Source organism: Centroberyx gerrardi, chromosome 14 (genome assembly GCF_048128805.1).
Source record: "Centroberyx gerrardi isolate f3 chromosome 14, fCenGer3.hap1.cur.20231027, whole genome shotgun sequence".
In the NCBI taxonomy this organism is placed as follows: domain Eukaryota; kingdom Metazoa; phylum Chordata; class Actinopteri; order Beryciformes; family Berycidae; genus Centroberyx; species Centroberyx gerrardi.
The window spans coordinates 13,314,996-13,338,979 of record NC_136010.1 but is presented as its reverse complement, the minus strand read 5'-3'; the positions used below and the strand labels follow the sequence as shown (position 1 = coordinate 13,338,979).

At 44.3% G+C, this 23,984-nt stretch overlaps 2 protein-coding genes across 2 annotated transcripts in view; both read left to right on the top strand.

The window, feature by feature from the left end:
* The window catches only part of LOC139928489 (ERC protein 2), a 150,301-nt gene extending 143,477 nt beyond the window's left edge, over positions 1–6,824 (top strand). The window contains exon 19 of the mRNA XM_071921060.2: positions 6,774–6,824. The gene's annotated coding sequence lies outside the window, so the exon portion shown is untranslated. The remainder of the gene's footprint in view (positions 1–6,773) is intronic.
* A 3,600-nt stretch (positions 6,825–10,424) lies between these two features.
* wnt5a (wingless-type MMTV integration site family, member 5a) lies at positions 10,425–23,080 on the top strand. The gene is made up of 5 exons (XM_071921074.2): positions 10,425–11,344; positions 14,840–14,993; positions 17,208–17,455; positions 20,123–20,415; positions 21,087–23,080. Exons 2-5 carry the CDS (start codon positions 14,857–14,859, stop codon positions 21,543–21,545), a joined length of 1,137 nt encoding a protein of 378 aa, XP_071777175.1. The 5' UTR covers positions 10,425–11,344; positions 14,840–14,856; the 3' UTR covers positions 21,546–23,080.
* The last annotated feature ends 904 nt before the right edge of the window (positions 23,081–23,984 follow it).

The following is a 23,984-nucleotide window of genomic DNA, read 5'->3' as shown; positions in this document are numbered from 1 at the left end:
TTAATGTGGGCTCAGGTTTCACTCGTCTCCCCCTGCCTGGCTGGGCCTGCGCTGGTGTCAGGATGCAGGCACGTTCGCCGCTCTGCGGCCTGCGCTCTGATGGCTCTCTGATGGGCCTCTGCTGCTCCGCTTCTGGGTTTAGCTCCAGGTCAAGGCCCTGTTATGGGACACGAGCTCACCAGGCTCCCCGCACCCATTCTTGCTGTGATAAATAGGTACAGCGCTGGGCTATACGCACAGACGTACACATCCAGGCACTCACAGGCATGCTCTCCAACACACACATGCAGCTGGTCCACAGTCAGAGCTCTAGACATCTCTCTCAGTAACATAAACACTGCCACTCATACTGTGCTTACAGCAAGAGAGGGGGGAAGAGAAGGAGAGACTGGAGTCCTGTGATAAGAAAAAAAAAAGAATAAAGGCTTTAAGGAGTAAATGAGTGAGATTAGTCAGAGAGGAACTTCTGAGAGCAAAGACAGACAGACCGACAGAGAGGGAGGAGGAAGGGGAGGAGGAGGGAGAGAGGGAAACTCAGAAATGGAGAGATAAAATTCCACGCAGCTTTTATTGTTGTTGCTCAAACCTGTATTTTGGACCTGCATGAACATTATGCGCTTTTATGAACATAGTTTCTTTTTCGCCTTAGGGCTCGTGAGTGATAAATGAATATTTGAACACGTCCTGCCAAAAATACTTCTTCTCCCTCTGCCTCTGAAGTGTGTGCTTCTGTATCTGTGTGCGTGCATGCACACATGTATGTGCACGTATATGTTCATGTGTCACTTTTGTGCAAAGCACACACATTTGCGTGTGTATGTGTGTGTATGGGTGCATGAGTGTGTGTGTAAAATATGTCAAAACAACCTCCACATAAGGAGTAGGTACTGCAGATTCCACCCGTATCAGTTGTACATTGGCACACCTTGCCTGGAACTCACCACCATCCCACTGAGAGCCCTCTATCATTCCTCACAGGATTAGAGACAAAACGAGAGAAAGGGAGAGGCAGAGAGATGGAGGGAGGGATTGCTCTTTTATTCTCTGTAGCTGGCAGTGCCTTTACTGTAATTTAGGTGAAATAATAGAGGTTATGAAATTGCTACCAGTGTCTCTTTCTCTCCCTCTGTCTCTGTCGATTTCAAGCCAGATGTCATCTCGACGAGGAACAAGGGAGCAACAACTGAGAAAACAGAACTATGCAGAACCAGATGGAAGGGATAAAAAAAAATGCACACTACTGAAGTGAGGTTTGAACATGAATAAAGCTCAGGAATGGCACATGTGAACCATACACTGCGTCTGATTCACTTACAGACGCACACTGCCTCTCCATGGGGGTTTAATGAGTTTGATACATGTGATATTTTTTCATCAACAGTGAACTCCACCTAGTGGTGTTTGTACTGAACAGATTCTGGCTACAGTGAGGAATGAACTGTTATGAGGGAAACATTACACCAGCTATTGTCTATCTGCACTCAAGTCACTTTACCCAGAGATTATTGGAGAAGGAAGCATCAGTAATACGAAGGTTATGAGTATGAATCCGTCAAGAGCTACAAACTGTGTAGATAATGTTTCCTCTGAGACTTCGCTAAATGACCTTATAGCATAGGATCCCCATTGCTGGTGAGCAGTGGTAGACTGTGTTACTAGCTCTCCTCAGCACCTCTTGGCTTGGCATCTGTGAGGCTCGCTCACGCTTGCTTTCACCCAGCGTGTGTTTGCTCAGATGAAGGAAATTATGTAATTAGCCAGTGAGGGATTGTTTTCTTTCACTCTTTCCCCCCCCCCTCTCTCCCGCTCTCTGCCTTTACCCCCTCTGTCTTTCTTCCCCTCCCTCTTCTTATTCCTCTCTCTCCCCCCCCCCTCTCTCTCTCTAGTCCTGTGACAGCGAGAGATGGTTCCAATTTAATCCAGGCCACACCCTAGCTCACCTCCTTCATTAATCGTCAGGGAGCGTCAGTGGAGGAAAATGAGCGCTCCTCGTACAGATCCATCTTAATTGTTGAATAGTGGTTTTGTTGGACATCAAAGGGCGGGTTTGAGAGGTGTGTGAGGGAGTGGAAATGGAGGCTTGGGGTGTTGGTGGGGGGTTTGGGCTGGGTTGGGTTTGGTTGGGTCGGGGTGTGTGTTGGGAGGTGGGTTCAGGGGTGCGGGCAGTATTGGGGGGGAGGAAAAACTGGCATTTTGCTCTCTAATTCCAGCCGGCCTGGAGGCCTGGAGCGCTAAGAAGGGCCTCACTGTTGCTCTCTGGATCAGCCAGGTATTGCTTACATAAAAAGCAAGTGAAAACAGCTGTAGGGATAATTAGCTTGATTCTCCATTACATGCCATGAGGGCCAATAACTAAAAAATGGAGTTTTGTTTGGGTTAGAGCTGCAGCCCCAACCAGGAGGAAGTTGTAAAAGTCAGGCGGAAAAAAAAAGAAAGGGAGAGGGAAAAAAGGAGAAAAGTAGGGAAGAAAAAGCGAGCTCTTGAAGCAATTGTTACAGGGGAGATGTTCTCTCTTCCCGGGACGGCTTGATGTGGACCATATTTTTTAAGGGTTTTAAAAGGCCATGGTTTCAAAATGATTGGATGTGCATGTGTGCATAGATCTGAATGTGTTGTTCACTTGTGTGCTTATGGCGCAAACAATTGTTGTTGATCAAAATTCAAGGTTTTCCTGTAACGTGATATTATTTTACCCATCTCATGTGTAATCTATGTTTGCGGTTCTTGGGTATGTGTGAGTTTAGATCCGTGACATACTTGGAATTGGACCAAATTTTAAGTGCTCTTTATCATGTTTGCTGTAAGTCAATGCCTTCAACTCTGCATAGAGATAGAGGTGCTGTGTGTTTTCTACCATCACTGAGACTGTTGAAATTAATCAACATTACATTGTTGATAATATCCTTAGGCTCTGTATTCAATAAATCAGACAGATGATAAGAACAGTGATTTGTAGTGTCATCATCTTGACTGCAAGGCTTTTTGTCATAAGCATTTTTGTTTTGACTCTCTTCTCCCAGGTAAAATCAAAGCTGCTAAACCAGACTACCTGAAACATGGCATCTTTTCTGCAGGTCCACATTCACAAAGCATCTCAGCTATTTTCTTTCCAATAGCAAAATATCTATAGGCCCTTCTCTTTAATTTTATTTAGGGATTTTTTTCTGTTTTGACAGAATAGCGGGAGAGAGTCGGCTCAATTGCCAGTTGTCACTTCTCTCTCCCTCTGCGTTTCACCCCCAACGTCTGCCCCTTCATCCCACCGAATGGCTTATTTTACATCTCCCCTCTTGGTAGAGTGACGGGGGGGAAACTTTGTACCGGTAATTGAATTTAGTGTGTTTCTCTTTTTTTTCCTCTAGGAGTGAAAGAACAAGAATCATAGGATAATTGCGAGTGAAAGAGTGGAGCTCTAACATTGGTGGTCCCCAAACTCTGCAAGGATCCTTTTAACAAGCAGTTTACATTAGTACCACTTAGAGACAAGAAGGGGCTCGGCCAGGCAGACTGCCTCGCTCACATGCAGACTCTCAGGCTTGACATCCAATGCCCAAGGCAGAAAGACAGACAGATGGACAGAAAGACAGACTAGTATGGCCTGTGGGGTATGCAGGTAGACTAACAAAACAGAAAGGGAGAAATACCTCACTTACTGTAACTGTAACTGTTTGCTTTTTTTTATTTATGTGCATATTTGTTAATTAGCTTATCTTTCTACTTGCCAGGGACCAGGCTAGCATACTTTAGTTAACCAGACTTGTATGTAGGTACACAATACTGGTCAATCAGACTTAACAACAAGATGAATGTTGTTTAATTAACTTAGGGGCACCAGGCAGTATAAATGTTTTTTCACTTCTACCAGGCCTTGCACTGCCTCTGCTGAGGGCATTTGCAGCATTTGACAAGTCGATCATTTGCCTGTCTCCAATGGCAGGCTAAACCAGTATTAATTTGAGAAAGGGTTCACCCTGCCTTGATCCCACCATCAAGCACGCTGGGAGTGGAGGAGTGGAGTGGAGGATGAGGGCTATAGGGGGGAGTGGAAGATAGGAATGGCTGATGGTGGAGTTAGAGGGAGATGATGGCAGAATGGTGTGAGGGAGCAATGGAAACGTCCAAGATCATTTGTCATTTCTAAGTACGAAAATGCATGAGTATAGCAGCTCTTTTCAATTTTAAAGGGCAGTACAAACAATGATTATAATACACAACCAAGCACCAAAGAGTCATAGGAATGTGTAACCTAAAGTTCAAGTGTGTGTGACATAAGAAGGAAACTCATTAGCAAAAGTGAATTCATTTTTTGTTCATTCTCTGATTTAAAAGAGAATGCTATTCAGAGCAGATAGGCTGGGAATAATGAACATCACTGGTAAACCTAAGTGAAGTGGCATATTCTGAGAGTGGCTGGGATGCGTCTGTTGTGTGGGAGTGAGTGTCGAGTGTAGCCTTCCCTCTGAGGATTACAGGCCACTTCACAGTGTGAGATGCTAACTTTACCAGGCTCCCCACCCATGCAGTCCCTCTGCAACAGGACTGCTGCACACCACCACTCTCTATTTGATGAATGGAGTCTCCATGTGTGTCTGCCATTTTGTGTCAAATTTGTGCATCAGCGCCTAAAGAGTTATCTGCAAGTCCATTTTATATCAAACATGATTCCAACAAGCCATTTCATGTAGTACTGAGTCTTAAAATATATATCTATTTTTTTAAAAAGTGAAAAAAAGAATGGGATGAGATCATTTCTGTCCAATGCAAATTCACTTGTTTCAAATGCTATTTTTGTGATACTAGTGGAGTGATCTGTTTATTCTTGTTTCAATATATTGTTTCAAGATATTGACGTGTTTGTAGATAATTCCTGATACAAATGAAGCAGTGTTGGTAACAAGTGGCATTATCTCACCCAATTTAGTGTTTCACTTCTTTAAAATAATAATAATAATAATGATAATTTAAGACTGAATATGAAATTAAATGATTTGTTAAAATGGACATTTTTTGCATAGCAGTGTGCATGTCAGTATAAATGAAGCTGGGTTTTTTTACTGCCTTTGGCAGCTGATGTTACAGAAAATTGTTGATAATCACCTTTAGATTGAAGAGGCTTTAGGCACAGCGGTAGAGCCATTTGAGCTCACCAAATTATCTGGGGCGTGGCTCCACAATACATAGGCTGACCGTAATATGCTTTGCTTTATGTCACATGTAATAGATTCTACAGTGTGCATAAACCCAGCCACAAATGCAGAACTTAAACCCAGAAACATAAAATTCCATAAACTATATCACTTTAACACTCTGTCACAACATGTCGACATGTAAAATAATCACAGGCCGATAAGCTTACACACATACATGACCGCATAGAGACACACACTTCCTCATTAACAACATGAATGCAGGCGTCACATGTGAGTTTGTGTAGTGAATGCGCCTGTTGTCTGGAGGTAGTGAGGTGTTGACAGAGAAGAAAGAGGAGCGGTCTTCCAGCACATCCACAGGCAGGTCGTGCTCTCCATTATGCCCGGCCAGGGGCCCTATTTGTTGATTCTCTGGCCCCAAAATCATTAATTAAAGTGCAGACGACGGCAAAGAAACCTGAGAATGGCGTCCAACACACATGCACAAGTTTACACACACAGGCATGAACGCATGGACACAAACGTGCACGAACACACATTTGCACACACATGTGCACATAAGCTGGCTTGCATGTGCACACACACACACACACACACAAACACACACACACACACACACACACACACACACACACACACAGTGTTGCATAACAAATGATGGCACTTGTTTTAATTGCTATGGCTGTTTATTTACTCCTGGCTGTAATGGATGGTCCTCCTCAGCCTGGCAGCCAATCAGCAGGCAGAATGAGAGTGAGACAGGAAGAGTGTGAGCAGCCCTGCAGATCTGGACAAATTCCATAGGATTTGACATTCTCCTCTATGCTCACCACACACTTTCCTCAACTTGATACCATTAAAAAGTGTTAATCTCCTTTCTTTCAGGTTCTCTTGGGTCATCATGCAGAATAGGTTAAATCCCTTTTATCAAAACGCTTCTCCAAACTTTAAGCGTTACCTGCACATGTCTCTGGTCCCCTGGTATTCCCCCCATCCTCCACCCACAAAGTTTGTATTAGAGCTCTTTCCGTCTGTCCTCTCTGAGTGACTGATGATAGCGTCTTCAGTGATTGGTAGTTATTTTGAGGCCTGTTTGCTCAGCCAATGAGGCGCCCCCGTCCTGCTGGACATACATCATTGTTTTTTTTTTTTCTCTTTTTCCCAACCTAACCCCTCAGGAAAGGAGTGACTTTGTTGCCGACTGCTCTGCGGCCTGAATAACAGACACATTCCGATAGAGTTTGTTATAAATGAGCACTTGATGTTTGGGCTGTTGCCAAGTGCGTTTAAGGCATTCTTAAGGAGCTCTGGAGGCTCGCCAGACAGCTAGAGGAACAGAGCGGTCAAGCTATAGCTAGGAAAACCCCAGAACATCTACACTGGACCTGAGTCTCAGAATTCCCTTCCTCCGTTACCAAGGCGATGTCACTGTATGATGTAACCTGTTAGCAGACAACTGAGGCAATTAAAACGATTTAAGATGCTTGGATAGATTATGCGTCTTCTCCCAACTTTATATCGCTGTGTTAGTTGCATGTTCGTGTTTTTTTTTTTTTTTTTTTTTTTCATTCTTTGTGCTTGACCTCTCACACTAATGCTTTTCCTCACTGTTTCTTTCCACAGCTGCTTGTGGAGCCAGGTACCAAGAGGCTCAAGAGCTTCATCTGCGTAGACACACACACACACACACACACACACACAAACCACCTCTCCCCACCACCAGACACACATACAAACACATACAGTGTACACACACACTCTCACACTCACCAATCCAGTGCATTGCGGACAATCTCAGCGCTCAGCCGATGAACAATCCTTCAAGACCTCACAGGAGATCCGTCTCTTTACGGAGGACTGTCCCCCCCTTCTGCATTAACGCATGCCATGGCCCAGTGAGGATCTATCCCCAATGTACATGACTGCCCCTCATCCAACCAGCCTGAGCATCATTCATCATTGTGGGGCTACAAGGTATTGGCAAGCGATCCACTGCCTTTATTTCCCTAGCTGTTTTCAATAGACTGGGAGCTGGATTCATTTTACAGTGCCGCGGTGCTACAGAGTTCTGGCTGCACATCAACCGACAATCACTCCACCACTGTAGACTACTACGGCTAAGCTGAGCCAGTGGAACTAGGCGTAAACCCATGCCAATCCCGGACTGATTTACGATGGCATGAACGTGTTTACCTCTGCAGCTAAATATCAGACTATTGTGACTATCACAACATGGACCTCACCATCCACAGAGACCTTCTCAATGTACCGTGCCAAAGGAACCGTCCCTGTCTGCTGAACCGATCACTGAAACAGGACTGTATTCTGCATCGTTCTGAAACCAAGAGAACCCAGTTAACAGCCCTCGTTACTTATCTGTTTATCTCCTTCTTATTGTGGATCCATCAGTGAGAACTGCTGCATTCGGGGTGAAGATGCCCACGACGGGTTTTAGGGTCAGCTTACACCTTCCCTAAAATCAGAACCTTAATTAAGGGGGAGGGAAACACAGCTGACCTCAAATCAGCCAGCTTACTGTAAGAACAGTCTGTTTATACATTTCTCCCTGTGTTCTTTTAGCCCGCTGTGCTTTTGTTTAATGAACCAATATCATGTTCTGTTTGGATTTCTACATCCGAAACAGTTTGAGTGCCACTCTTTTTTTGTTTTTTTTGGAGTTGTAACAGCTGCGTGTGAGTTATTATGCTGATGAGTGATGTTTTATTTTGTTGTCTATTTATTGATCCAGTGCATCTGAGTGGCTATCTGTTGATAATGAAGTGACTTGCATTTCAAAGCACTGTATTATTACTTTTTTTTTCACTGTACTGAAGGTTGACCTGAGGTGACCATAATGTATAGTAGTGTTGTGTTTTGATTCAACAGTATAACAATGTCTCCATTCCTCCTACCTAGTATGTACAGTTTTTGTACAGTGTGTCTGTGTGTGTGTGTGTGTGTGTGTGAGAGAGAGAGAGAGAGAAAGAGAGAGAGAGAGAGAGAGAGAGAGAGAGAGAGAGAGAGAGAGAGAGTGCGTGTGTGTGGTTTCGGGCTGCTTGCATGATTGTGATGACTGTGAAAGTTTGGGGTAACAATATTCACTCTTGACTTGTTCTACAGTGTTTTGCAGTGGTCAACTTGTTTCTGTTGTTTGAATAAAAGTTGTTTTCACAAGAACTGGAACATGTGCTTTATCAGACAGACAATAATGTGAGCATTGACATTAGCAATGTTATTGGTAAATTTGAGCGCAACAATGGGTATTTTCACAAGATTACAGTTTCACCGCCACTAATGGCAACTACAACAATGGACTCTTGCGCTGCCCAAGAAAGAATTCTTCCCAGTTTTCATGGTCTACCAATTCCCTCTCTCTCTCTCTCTCTCTCTCTCTCTCTCTCATAAACTCAGCCAGATGTTGCCCAGTTTTCTTCCTAGGGGAACGGGGGGGGGACGGAGGGAGGGATGATGGAGGGAGGGAGGGGTAGAGAGGCATGGTTAGGGAGGAGGGGGCTCAGTAATGTGGCTGAGCATGTTTTAAGTCCGCTATAGCACAGTCCCGGCCTCTCCCGCATCCAGCACGGTTAACACTGCACACAACTCTACTGCAGGAGTTTCATTCCAAAATAAGACATCCACTGTGTGAAAAACCTGATGCCTTCTCTGACAAAAATATTATAAGTAAAGCACATTATGGATTACTATTACATGTGAGTCAGATATTTCATGGGTTTGGGAATAGAATCAGCTGTGTTTTTGAAATACTGGCTTAATTTCTGGTCGACTTTTTTACACTGTATACAATTTTTAAATGAAGCCCTTCTGAATTATGCTTACTGACACTGTTTTAGAAACGTTTGCAACACATTGTGTCCGTACAGCCGTTGTGTCAGTAGGTTCAGCTTGGACCTGGTGCCACTTGGCATGACTGCTTATCTTTCTGTGTGTCGTGGGACTGAATCCACAAGGCTGGACATGCTTCAAGCCAATTCAACAACTGTTTATCAGATAGGCCGGCTGTACATGGTGATACTGACAGATACAGACACTTCCATCAGTCAAATCATGCTGAGCTGAGGGTCCAGGTTTTTAAAATGATGCCTGCAGCACTCTTTTTCTCTTGCCTAGTGTAATTTGGGGTGACTAAAAATAACTATTAGCCAATCTGACCAGGCCTCTTGATTGCTTACATGGAATATACATAATGAACAAAATAATGGCTTTGCCCATGGCTGGACTTGACTATTAGTCTAAAATCTGACCAGTATAATAAGAGTCTGCATGCATCTCACTTTCCATCTCTCTTTCCTCCTGTTGCACTTGAGGCAAGTCGTTATACAGGCAAACAGCCAGATATTCAGGTGACTACCCCCCCCCTTCCCCTCCTTCCAAAATAGAGTGCCTACTTGCATTTTAGCATTCTTTTCCTTCTATATAGGTGACTGTTACTCTATCTCTATTTCCTCAATCCAGAAGAAATTCTGTCCAGCGCAATTGAAAATAGCGAGGCGTTCACCCTTGAATGCCTTCAATGTGCGGACTGAGAAATCCACAGTGACACACATGAAACTGTGACACGCTGACACTTCATCATCGGGTTCATTGACAAATATCGAACTGTAAAGCCTACGGATACTTCCAACATGTATGGAGATAATGTACCATAAAATAATAATTATTGTAATGACCGTAATGCTCACGGGCCTGCAGGTGATGAGAGCAGCCTGTATAAGCACACGATACGGACCTGCTTGTCTTGATTTTACTGAGTGGTAACTCGATCTGCTGCGAGTGAAAATCCTAACTCTGCTCTGGCATGGATAGGGTAATAGCCTCGGGTGCTTTATAAGTTTATTTTAGGTAATAGAGACGCTTGTTTTGTTACAGCCCGTTCCGCCCTGTTCTCTCTCTCTCTCTTTTTTTTTTTTTTTTTTTTTTTTTTTAACAATTTCACCTACACTCAAATTCCTCGGTTCTTGAAAGTTGGTGACTGGAAGAAGAAAAAAGGCTTCGAGAGAAATGTGAAGCGCATGCGCCATCTGAAGGTTTTGCGCTGCGCATCAATGCTGCAGTCTGCTAGTTTGAGAGAGGAGGCGATTGAAGCAGGTGAGAGAGAGAGAGAGAGAGAGAGAGAGAGAGAGAGAGAGAGAGAGAGAGAGAGAGAGAGAGAGAGAGAGAGAAACAGAGAGAGAGAAACAGAGAGAGAGAGAAACAGAGAGAGAGAGAGAGGGGAGTCGGCGATACTACTCTGCACTTCAGCACACACACACACACACACACACGGTCTAGAGGACGACAGGCTCAGCCTCAGCGAAGCCGCTGTTCATACGCCGTAGCTACTCTTCCCCTCATTGGCACCGCGCGCTCTCGCCAAGCCGCACTGTTTGGAGATAGCCCGCACGGAAAGTTTTTGGAGCCTATACTCTTTGGAGCCGATTAATTGTTGCATCTGTTCTTTGCGAGGCGGATGACTTTATTTTTGCATGTGAAGACTTTTAACTCGAGCTAAGGGATTGTCAGACTCGATCGGTGTTTTGTACAGAATGGAAGGTGAATTGACAAGTCGTTTGTGGCGAGGATCCCCGTGTGGATGTTTCCGCAGGTAAAACGCGCTCTGACCTGAAGGTGTGAACGCCTGGATTTAATCTTTTTTATCAAGCTTTTGCATATTCACCGGCTTCATATAGCTGTAATCTGGAGCATTTTGTCACTTGAATAGGGGGTAAAAGTAGGCCACTTCCCATCTAAAGAGAATCGACAAAGTTTACTGCCGACGTTTCTGCCAGTGGCAGTTTGAGTTGCCGTAAATGGTTTTGTCATTAAGTGTTTACGCAAAATCACGCACAGGTTCGTTAAAGGCACTGACTATTTTCCAGTTTGTTTTTGGACTTTGTAAATAGCCCGCTGCTTCTAACCAGCTCTCCCTTCGCTGTCTGGCGCACGGAGCGCATTCACTGATTGCTGGTCGTCCGTGTTTCTACCGACACCAAAACACCAGACCTGAAGAACTATCACCAGTAGCTCTGCCCTACACACCAGCCAAGCACTTTGCAGGAGATCCGGATAAAACGCCTTGACTCGTCTTCACTACTGCGGGAAAGGAGATCTTAAATCTACCTGGCCTGCACTGGGATTATTGGTTTGATACCGTCTGCAGAAAGTGGATTACAACTTCTAACGGGCTGTGCTCCGTGGTGAGTATAGGCCTCTCGGTCAGTTCTTTTTCCATACAGCCGTATTCCTTCTTCTAGGGAGAAACAAAATGTGTGTTACGATAGGACAGTTTTGGACTAATGCTACTGGTTCATGAAGTTGGCAAAAAATGTCCTCCTGACAGATGTGATCTGTGCAACATGTTGCCCCCCCGCATTGAAGGTGACCCATATGCCGGTGGCCTGCTGGGCAAATTAACTTGCATGTCTTCAATGCAAAATGTCTCAAATGTTGGTAATTTGTTGTTAGATATTAATTAAAACGAAAAAAATAGACTGCTTTGCCTGTCCATTGTTAAAAGAGCCTTTTTAATTGGTCAGGCAGTGTGTCCTTTCTGCTGCCTCTCATCATCAAATCCTTGTACCTGGCTCCCTCTCCTGGTTTTATAAGCGTCAGAACAAACAGGCAACTAGGCACAACATAGTAGGGCTAATATTTCAGTCATTGATCTAATTTGGGGCACTTTTCTATTATAGATTACGGTGCCAGTTTGGCAAATGGTGAATTTTTTCTTAGTTTTTGACTGTTCTCTGAACGTTCCATTCAGTCACTTTTTGGCCAAAATGAAAATAAAAATATAATACTTAGGATCTAAAACGTTTGAAATCATTGACGAAATGGCCTATTTCATCTAGCCTGTAGACTTAAATATATAGACCATATTGTGAATAGATTCGCTTAAATATAGTCATTCATTATGCTTTAACAATTTGACATATAGGGCCCTAATACTCGTTTCCCCCTCTCATTCTCACAAAAGATTTGTTGCTTAATGAAAATATGAATTAAAGGCTATTATAGTTAACACATTAATCAGTCTCATTAATTGTCTTGAGTCATCCTGAAAATTATATTTAAGCCAATATAGGCCAAAACTGAGGTAGATATTGGTTGGGCCTAAATATGACCAAACTATGAAATACTGCTTGGGTAACTAGACATTTTGCTGATCACAGGATTTACATAATTTATTTTATTAACCCTGAGGTCTAATGTAAATCAATGTAGCTCCACGGCTCTTAAAATGCAAAATGATCTCTCCCAGCAGAAACTGTCCGGTTATAAATACCTGCACTTAAGATGTGTTATCATTTTGACAGCGGCAGGATTTCCCCCCCCCACCAAATTGGCTCAATTTGATACCCACTTTTACCGACAGAAATCAGCCTGGTAGCCATCAATCATCTGATCAACGCGTATGAATGGTTAATTCGGGTCAAATCGTTCCCAAGGGTCACGGAGCCGCATGACTTGCGCAACTTGCTCAGGGTTTGCCATGTCTGCAATGCAAATTGAAATAAAATAATAATAATAAAAAAAATACATAGCCTATGCACAATTTCAAGGGTGCATTTTACCGGTTTGTCAAATAACTGAAAGCCACTGCAAAGTAGCCTAAAACAAAAACAAAAACGAGTAAAGTAAAAAAAACAAGTGAGAGGCACGCGGGTAGCAGCCTTTCCATAGCCTGCTCTCCTGTGCCTTTTTATAAAACCTCAATTCTGGTCCTCAATTCTGATTGGCTGATACACAGCCAAAGCCGTTGTAAAATATCCGATGAACTCGCACCTGTGACCGTTGTCTATAACAGTTATGATTTTCAATATTAATGCTCTAACTCATACTGGTATGTGTCACCTGGCTGAATAACATTTAATTATTATTGATTTGAAATGTAAAAGATTTCTTCAGTTCGGCTCCGCGGCGGGCCACGGCCCCTCTAGCTGCTCTGAAATCACTGTAAACCGCTGCCTCTCGTGGCTTATTGCTTAAGTTTATGCTTCTAGTGGAAGAATAGAAAGACAAGAGAACATTACCCCGCCAACTATTATTGAGGCAGTGCACAAACTGAAAGCACATGTGCGTGTGTGTGTGTGTGTGTGTGTGTGTGTGTTGGGTGAGTGATGGTGAACTTGGCCTTGTCTTTAATGAGTATTAAGCAGGCCCAGGTCTCGACGACTCAACCCTGGAAAATAACGCAGCGTGACAAATTAGAGCTGCTCTGAGTCCCAGTACCCAGAGAATCCGCACAACCGACTGCAGAGCTGGCACAGGTTTAACTCGCAAATTTAGGGGCAAATTATTTTAACTCATTTTTGCAGCCTATAGCAGCCAAACTAAAATCACCAAAGCCCTGCAGTAGTCTACAGATAACTGAAATTATATTCATTTATTTATTCAGCCTCCTTTTAATTCCCAGCAATTTTCGTTAGGAAAAAAGGCTTTACCCACAGTGAATTAGGCCATAGGCGATCACCCGCTGACGTGTCTATTTACAGGCCATATTTCCACATTAAATTAATAAACGCGAATTAATTTGAAATTCATAATAGACCGAAATTGACGTTAGACGTCAAATTAAATATTTGGTACACCTTACAATTATTGAAAAATAAAATATTTATTAGGCTAAATGGAATTTAATTTGACTACGTTCAATGAGTGTTTGCCTTCATTTTGCTTGTTAAATTCATTAAATTAATTTCATTAACTATGGAAAAAATCGAATCACACGCTGTGGAACCATTTTTACTTTAATTTCCCAAATAATTAAGGACGTTCCTTATTTTGAAGTAAAAAAAAAAAAAAAAAAATCAAACGTGACAAATTTAATGATTCATCAAAGCAATTAAAATCTGGCTTGCTAGGTTGAAAATAGACCAGTTTCACTGTAAACCCTCTTTAAGCTCTGGGGCTGGTCTTGTTAGATACAAACTATTTATGTGAACCATCAAATACACTCATCAGTGTTGGTTTAAATAGAGGAGGACTAATTTTTCTACAGTAAATATGCAAAATGAATTTAAAAACGGGGCCTAGGCCAAGAATGCATTTTATGCTAATCAGAGCTGATAATGATTGGAAGTCAAACATTCTTGCCCCCACCTATATTTTCAAATGTCTCTCTCTCTCTCTCTCTCTCTCTCTCTCTCTCTCTCTCTCTCTCTCTCTCCCTCTCTCTGCATTTCTCTGTCTGTCTCTATCTCTGCCTTTGTGCCTGTCTTCCTCAGACAAAAATGAACTTTCAGGTAGGAATGTGTGTAGCTGGGGTTTGATGGCCATTGCGTCGTCTCTGGCTGTCTGTCTATCAGTCTTATGTGATTCACACTCAGACCTGCTGCCAAATGACTGCTCTGCTCTGCAAGCACTGACGGCCCCAGGGCTCTCATCAGTCTCACACACACACACACACACACACACACACACACACACACACACACAGAGTGCAGTATGCATGTACAAGCGCATGTGTACATATAGAGGCAGCGCACACATACACACAGGAAAAATAAATTTCCCTGCGTATTTCGACATCTCAGACATGCACACGTCTTTCTCTCTCCGTCTCTCCCTGCATTATTTTATGTTCTGTTTTTTTTTCTCTCTATATGTGTGTGTGTGTGTGAGAGTCAAACCTCCAGACAGACAGACAGTGACATGCATCCCGCTCTCTCTCTCCTCCCTCAGATCAGCAGATCAGCAGATCAGCAGTATGAACCTGGGGCTGGGCTGTGTGCGTCGGGCCGTGTGCTGGCCCTCGGGCGGCGTGCTGGACTCTAGACACTGTGTCTTTGCCCTCACACTCCTCACACTCCTCATGCAGGTGGTGGTGGAGGCCAACTCCTGGTGGTGCGTATTCATTTCCTCTCCGTACCTTGTTTTTATATAAATATATATGTGTGTATTTTAGTATTCTGTGGAGGGTCTCTCTTCTATTTTCTGTTTATATCTTTTCTCTCTTTTTTTTTCCTTTTCGTAGAGGAATCATTTTAGTAAATGAGGAAGTAGCGCTTAAAAAATGATAAAGACATGAAAAAAGTGAAGGAGTTAGGCTAATATAGAATGTTTTGTTTGGGTGTATTTATTTTGGTGTTTTACCTAGTTTCAGAGTCAAGTATAGGGGTGTGTGTGTGTGCACGCGTGTGTGTGTGTTTGCTAAGTGAGCCTCCTCAGTTTCAGTTGCACCACATATGAAGTATTACAACATGCTGACTGTAGCACATTAGCTTTTCAGGAAGACCTTTTTTCTCCCTTATTTTCTTTCTCCACATATTGCCAAACCAAAATTATGAATATTATAGAAAACATAGAATGCTGTGGTTTTTGAGTATGTATCCAAATATGTGCAAGCACGAACGCTGTGTATGCATGTGTGTGTGTGTGTGTGTATATACAGTGTGTGAGTGTTGGCTATGTGTGTGTCCGTGTGTACACACACGTCCTGTTGCTATTAGGAGAAAAGTCTAAATTTGACCGTGCAGCTCTCAGACACACAGAGAACTTCTGATAGGGGGAAATACTGTTTACCAATCTCCATAGAAGCACAACTTAAACCAAATCACAACTATTTACATCCTGTGCGCGCGTGCGTGTGTGTGTGTATGCGCGTGTTTGTGCGTTAGTGCACGTGTACATATTCCATCCAGAACACTGTGGTAGGAAGCGCAGCAGTCAAACCCATGCTTTCTGTGTAGGACTTTTATTTACTCCAAATACTTGACTGAACAATGGCAGATCAAAGCCAAGAGTGACGTCATGTGGTGATGACTAACAGCCAAAGTTATATGAAAATAATAATTTCAAATCTTAGTTGATTTGAAGAGCTTTTAGTCCGATACAATTCGCAATCAGCTCATTCAGGAACTGCATAAAAGTTCAAATAATTCATTGATGCGGATTCAGCTGAGGAATCGCACATGAAGAAGCTGAATTCGAAAGCTGAATTCGGAGCACAAAGTATAATATGTGTGTCTTTCAGTTTCCTCCCGGAGAGGACACACAGGTGTAAATGATTTAGAGTGTCAGAGTGAGCGAGGCTGCTGACCGTGTGTGTGTGTGTGTGTGTGTGTGTGTGAGACGGAGAGCAAGCGTCTGTGTGCCTGTGTGTGTGTGTGAAGATACAAACTGTGTGTGCGTTGAAATCCCTGCGTGCGTACATATGTGTGCGAGTGCGCGCTGTGCTGCTGTGTATATGTTGTGTGTGTGTGTTTGTGTGTGTATGTGTGTGTGTGTGCGTACTTGGTCTGCGTTCCCTAGCTGCCGAGTTTCCCCAGTCGATCAGGTTACACTGGGGGCTAATTGTCTCTCTCTTGGGGCTCAGGGATGGGCCGCTCTAATTGTCCTGTGGCCTGGAACCAGATGCTCATACTAGTGTTCCTCTCTCTCTCTCTCTCTCTCTGTCTTTCTTTCTCTCACACACAGTTGAATGGGGCCCGTCGCTGAGATCAATGATCCTATTTTGGCTTATGTGATTAATAGTTATTCCGTATTAATAGCCAAGTGCCGTCCGTCAGTGTGTTGTGTTGGTGTGAGGAAACAGTGGTCATGAAATACTTCAGCAAGAAAGTCAGTCAGAAATTGATGAATTAGTTGAACTTTGGCGTAAAATGTGTTTAGTCAGCCAAAACCTATTCTTTGAGAAATTCAATAGCGAATCAGTACGTTTGTGTCAGATTTAAAGCTTTCTTTAATTTTTCCTTTCTTTCGCTCTTGTACTCTTTATTTTACTCGTTTGCTCTTTCTATTACTTTCATTCTCCTTTATTTTTTCCGTCCTTTCCTCCTGCGTATATCTTCCTTTCTTCCCAGGTCTATGCTTACTCTACATGTATGCGCAGTGGTTTTCAATCATGTACCATGAAGGGCCAAAAGTCTGCAGGTTTTCGCTCCAACCAGTCACTACACCAGCTCATTTCAGCTGATTAGCACACCTTCAACCAGAGAGGGAGAGACTAATCAGTGAAATCGGCTGCTGTGGTGATTGGTTGGAACGAAAACCTGCATGCTCTCGGGTCACGATGGTGACATGATTGAGAACGACTGCGCTATGCGTCCTCTCGTCCAGGTCTCTAGCCATGAACCCGTTGCTGATCCCAGAGGCCTACATCATCGGTGCCCAGCCTCTGTGTAGCCAGCTGGTGGGGCTGTCGCAGGGCCAGAAGAAGCTGTGCCAGCTCTACCAGGACCACATGCAGTACATCGGCGAGGGCGCCAAGACCGGCATCAGAGAGTGCCAGTACCAGTTCAGACACCGGCGCTGGAACTGCAGCACGGTGGACAACTCCTCTGTGTTCGGACGGGTCATGCAGATAGGTAAGCAGAGGATGTGGGTTCTTTGTGTGTACATACAGGCACATACACACACATAATGCTGTATATGAAAAACACACACAGCACATTATGGAGGCATACAAAACATAGGCCTATCCACAAACACACATGTGCGTACACTCTACCAACTATAAACACCCACTTACACACACACACACACACACACACACACACACACACACACACACACATATTCACTTGTGTTACTTAGATCTCTCTCTTTCTTTCTTTCTCTCTCTCTCTCGCTCTCCCTCTCTCTCTCTCTCTGTCTCTCTCTCTCTCTCTCTGTGGAGTGTATGAGGCTGCTGATTCTGAGCAGCTGTGTGGAGAGGGAATAGTTGGTGGGTGAGGTTGCTGGATAAATCACATGTGGCTTTGGCCTGCTAGACCAGCCCCCGACATGGAGCGGGAGGGAGGCAGGGAATCTGCTTTTCCCCTGATGAATGGGAGACAATCTGACACACACACACACACACACACACACACACACACTCTGAAGCTGCACTGTAGCTGCCCTGTATTTACAGCTAATGGGAGTGCAGTGCGTGTATGCACCAATACATCACCTTGTCAGAGATTACACTACTTATGTATGTATGTATGTGTGTGTGTGTGTGTGTGTGTGTGTGTGTGTATGCGTGTACATGCAGTGTGCTTGTATCTCATATGAAAGGTTCCAGTGCTTTACAGTCCTCTCTTGAGAGCGAATCCCAGTCTTGAATCCTATCATTTGACATGGTTTGTTTTAGTGTTCTTTGGATGTTTGCCTTCACCTCAGGAGCCAACGTAAAGGTGGTTTACCGTTGGCATTTATCGATCATAACTCTCCAACTGAGTTCGAATGAAAGTATAGCCTGTCAGTGTTGTGATCATAGTAGAGCTGCAGTACGCCTGTCTGTAAGTGTGGCAAAATCCGAATGGATCCCATTTTGTAATTTTGATAATAGTCAGCACTTGTGGTGTTCACATTATGGGGTTCCTTCAGATTCCTCCTAAGTAACAAATCCAGAGAGTGGTGTGTGTTTGTACGCGTTTGTGCACATTTACATGTGTGTGCCTGTACTGTATGTGACAGTGTGTGCACATGTGCGTGTGTCTGTGTTTCTACATGATTCCTCTTGGTGAATAACTTTGTGCTGAGTCTGTCTCTATCTGCACCCCCCCCTCCACTCCGCTGCTCCCGACTCCCTCTCCACAGATCAGTCTTCATAGAAACCTCATCAGCAGCAGTTCTCCCATTCCTCTTCTCCCTCCCTCCCTCTCAAGACATCGCTCCCATCTCAGCCCACTCTGGGCCAAGTAAACATGTCCTCCTCTGTCTGTCTGTCTATCTGTCTGTCTGTCTGCCTGTCTGTCTGCCTGTCTGCTGGCCTGGGCCACTGCCGGTGATTTAGGGCTGAGCTCCAGGTGGAGGGGGGAGTCAGACCCTCTCCCCTGCCTGACTTGGCTCGCCCTGGGGCGGGGTAGAGCAGAGGGGAGGACCCCCCCCCTTGGAGGATGGGAGCGGGGCCAGGGCCAGAGCGAGTGCTCTAGGGCCAGGGGAGGCAGCAGCGTGGGAGACGACAGCTCGTCTGTCCACAGGTCCACTATTAGGCCAATCTCCTCGGGCCGGTTTGAAGTTGTACTAGACTAATAACCTTTTTCCCCCTCTGGTCAACTCTGCTGCCGCCAGTACTTCCCACCTGGACAGCATTGAGACACCACCTCCTGTAGCTCTTTTTATCTGTCTTTTCTCCTCTCACTCATTCTCTTTTTCTATATCTGCCTTTTTTGTGATCTCCATTTCCAATCTGCGTCTTGTTTTTCCTCCCAATGTCTTTCGTTTGACTTATCTCTTCAGCCCTTCTCCCCCCTGTCTCTCTCTCTTTTTCTGCCGATCTGTTATTGTCATTACAGTACGCTCTCTAAAGGTTTGGCCCAGCAGGTATATGAGCTGTGCATTTTTATTTTGTAGCAGCCCCCGTCTTCAACGTCTGCATACAGCCTTACAGTTTGCTCGGCTGTTTCTTCTTTCTTCCAGTTGCTCATCTCTTCATCTCAGTTTTCCCCCAAACTCGTGCACTTTTAGTCTGTGGGTTTGTACTTTGGTAGTAATGGAGAAAGAGCAGTTGGTGACAGCAAGAGCTGTTTAGATATATTTTTTTGTTTTTCTTGAGTCCCTCAACCTCTTGCCTCCCAGTCTCCATTGAGGAAATGTTAAGGGGGAAGAAACAATGGAAGCTAGTAAGCAATGACTCCAAAATCAGTCAATCATGACAGATAGAAAGAGTTCTTGTCATTTCCAGTTTGGGAGAAATGGCAGCTGCTTGTTGGGAGAGGTCTCTGTCACTGGAGGGCGCTCTCTTCTCTCTGGCTGATTCCCAATAACAGCAAACTGGATTCCATTGTTGAACATGTTGGTGATGAGAAGCCTACAGCTCTTGGCTGAAGTGCTCTGTAATCTAAGTGGATGGTGAATGCTGTCACATAGCATTACATCTCACAACATAGTACAAATACATATGACAGCGACACACTTATAAAATAAATACAATAGAAATGTATAACCTAATAAATGGCGGTGCCGGACATGGATTTGCCTAAAACAGTCCCCAGCGTTCTGACTTTCCTCATTTAATCATTCTTTCTTTGCGGTTTGTCTGTCCGCAGGCAGTCGAGAGACAGCGTTCACTTATGCCATCAGCGCAGCGGGGGTGGTGAACGCAGTGAGCCGTGCCTGCAGAGAGGGGGAGCTGTCCAGCTGCGGGTGCAGCCGGGCGGCGCGCCCCAAAGACCTGCCCCGGGACTGGCTGTGGGGCGGCTGCGGGGACAACCTCAACTACGGCTACAGGTTCTCCAAGGAGTTCGTGGACGCACGCGAGAGGGAGAAGAGCTACCCCAAAGGCTCGTATGACAGCGCCCGGCTGATGATGAATCTTCACAATAATGAGGCTGGAAGGAGGGTAAGGAGGGCGGGGGTTTATATACACGCACACACACAGATGGCAAAGATCAGGGGAGAAGAACCTTGATTATTTTTTTTAGATTTCGTGAGATAAGCAAGGGGGGAGATACAAAGCGCAGTCCCTAGAGACAAGGCGATGAGAGTAATGAAGAGTTGGGAGTGAGAGAATCCAGGTCAATCAGATGAGTTCTCTCTCCGTTGATCATCTGGGTAACAGCTCTGTCTGCTCTCCCCTCCTGAGGCTTTGATCTGTGGGGAGACTGAATCATGGGAGGCAGCTTTGGGGTTTGTAGTCCATTCCAAACGCCTTGAAACCACCTCAAAGGAAACGCACTGCCAGATATCTGTTGCCAGGGTACTTCTCTTTCAAGTGGGACAAATGAGTGGACAACGTTTTGTTCGGCTCACTGTTGGAGACATGGGGAAGATCATGTGGTCCTCCGTGACATAATGACGCCTTTTGAAATCATGAAGACATTGTGCAAAGACATGCACACACAAGACAAATTAAAAATATAAAGCATGTGTCACTTGGACATGTCATTTTTCTGCAGTTTGCACGCATAAGAGTGATCTGCTTTGTATGTTCTCCATTTTGTTTATTAACCCCACGTTATTTTGTTTCCCTTTCCTTCCCCTCCCCCTTGCGTCCCTCCTCCCCTCCATCAGACGGTGTCGGACCTGGCCCACGTGTCCTGTAAGTGCCACGGGGTGTCGGGCTCGTGCAGCCTGAAGACCTGCTGGCTGCAGCTGGCCGACTTCCGCAAGGTGGGCGACGCGCTGAAGGAGAAGTACGACAGCGCCGCCTCCATGAAGCTCAACACGCGCGGCAAGCTGGTGCAGATGCACAGCAAGTTCAACCCGCCGACGAGCCACGACCTGGTGTACATCGAGTCCAGCCCGGACTACTGCCTGAAGAACCAAAGCACGGGCTCCCTGGGCACGGTGGGGCGCCTCTGCAACAAGACCTCGGAGGGCATGGATGGCTGCGAGCTCATGTGCTGCGGCCGCGGCTACGACCAGTACAAGGCCCAGATTGTGGAGCGCTGCCACTGCAAGTTCCACTGGTGCTGCTACGTCAAGTGCAAGCGCTGCACCAAAACCGTAGACCAATTCGTCTGCAAGTGAGAAGAGGAGCGCCGTCTGTGTGTGTGTGCTTGCATACGATGGGCATACGTCTGTGTGTATCCATGAGCAGAGGAACAAAGGAGTTGAACACAGAGAGAGAGAGAATGGAAGAAAGAAAAACTATATAAATTATATTTATAGAGTTAAACAATTATACCATTGCAAAAAGACTGACTCTTTGCTCCTTGTTAGAGTTTTCAAAAAAATCTTATGTCTTCAGAAACTGAGAGTATCGTGAAATATTTATTTTCAGATTATTATTTTTTTTTCCCGCCCAGTCATCGCCAGCCGATTTTAACCCCTCCCCCCCCCCAAGTGCCTAAACCTGGCTGGAAAACAATGCCCCTCCCCCCCCTTTTTATTTTATGTTTTTTTAATCTCAGAAAATATCCTGTCATTTGGCTTGTCAAATGGGTCACAATGATTGTGAAATTGGACTGCGCTTCCCATTTCCTAACAAGAATAGCATAGTTTGTTATTTGTGGTATAGTTGACTAAGAGGTACCTGTTTGTCGTTTGAGAATGACTGTGTTGAGAAGAGAATGCCTGTGTGCTCTAGTCTATGGATGTGTCTTCATGGGCCCAGTCCCAAACCAGCCTTCACATCCTATCCATAGTCTATTTGGCCCCTCTCACCACATGTTGAGCAAGGTCTAAGGAATACTGTTGATGCCTAAAGAGTCCTTGGAGTACAGTGGGTACAATAAGAGGGCTGTTTTGGGGATTGGGCCGTTTATTAAGCTGTCCCAGAAGCCTTAGTGTTCCCCAGGTGCTGCAACAAGCCCTCCACCATTATGCACTTTCAAACAGAGGCTTAAACCTGTCTGTACGCGTCTGTTCAACTGTTTTTACTACAGTGCATCTTCAGCAAATGTATCAATATTATAGTCGACATTCTTTTCCATATTAATACAGAATATCCACTTACCATTATGCTATGATACTTACATGGTTTGAATATATATGGGCAATGTTGTGGTTACAATGGTGAAATATTCCATGCTCTGTGTATATAATACGTCTATCCAACCAATCAGTAAATTGTATGTATTTATTTTCTTTTATCCAGATCCTCCTTTAAGCTTCTTGAAACGGAAAACAAACATCTCCATCCTAGAGCAATATTTTGTTGGACATCCCCCTGTTTTTAAGTCACTTTTTTTTTTTTTTTGTTTCGTTCTCACAAATATGGCTCCTCACTGTGTTTTTGTAAAGGGAAATGCACCTTATTGTTTCAAAACACAAATTCCTTTATTCTCACTCATGTCCAGCTTTACAAATACACATATCACAGATGTTCATGATTTAGCATTACCACAGACTTCCAATACCACTCAGTTACTGCTCACTATCCCTGTGATGATTCTCAATAGACAAAGCATAACTATTCCCGGCAACCCAACTATGTATATTTATAAGCTTCTCCATGAATTTGAGGTTTGTTAAACGTAATGTGTTATAGCTGTTATTTTGTTACTTTTTACAAATTGGCTCAATGCTCTACTTTGTTTCAATAAATATCAAATGTAAAACCAGCAGAGAAGTGTTTTAAAAGTATTTACTCAGATTAACTTTGTCACCTTCTGTATTTCTGTGCCCTTGACTGAGTTTCTTATGGCCTGAGATTTTTATTACCTTCTCCTTTTTCCTACTTATAAAGGTTTGTTTGTCTTTATTCTCCTCTTAAGTGTTTAACAGAGACTCGAACACTGATTCCATAAAATTAGAACATCTAACTTTCCCTTTAAATCTAACAGGATCTCAGCGCCTCCCTCTTCAGCAGTACTAGGATTCCTCTTGACCAGTTACATTCCTGTATTCACTCAGCTCACTCGTGGGCAGATTTAGTGACAAACAGGCAAACCCACATTGGATGACAGCTGTTTTAGGCATGGAGTGAACAAAGACGAGAAGAGCTTGCTTGAGAGCTTTGGAAGATGGCCTGAAGATTGGGTGACTCTCAGGGGATGATGGAGGTTGTATTATAAGCACCGCTCAACAATTCGATGACATCGGATCAGTTAATGGAATGATTAATCATATTGTGTCAGGAGGATAGGAAGAGGGGGATTTTCGATGTGGGGAACGGGACTGAGCCTGTCTGGGAGACGACTGGGCCTCGTCTGAGACTGCCGGAGCTCATGAGGAGACACAGAGAAAAGGGGAGAAGATGGGGTAATGAGAAACGGGGGATTACACGAGTGCTGGATGAGAAGGGAGTAATAAGGAGAAGGTTGTGAGAGGAGAGGCCCGAGGGAGAGGAGCAGAGAAAACGTGCTTTAAGGAAAAGTGGAGCTGTTGAAGGACTGCCATTACTGTGTAAACGGTCCTGACATTGACTAATATTTACACTGGTAAAATGATACCGACTTTAGGAGCACATCCCATATGTGACCCTGTCAATTGGCCCTGTGTGTGTGAGTGTGTGTGTCTGCGCGT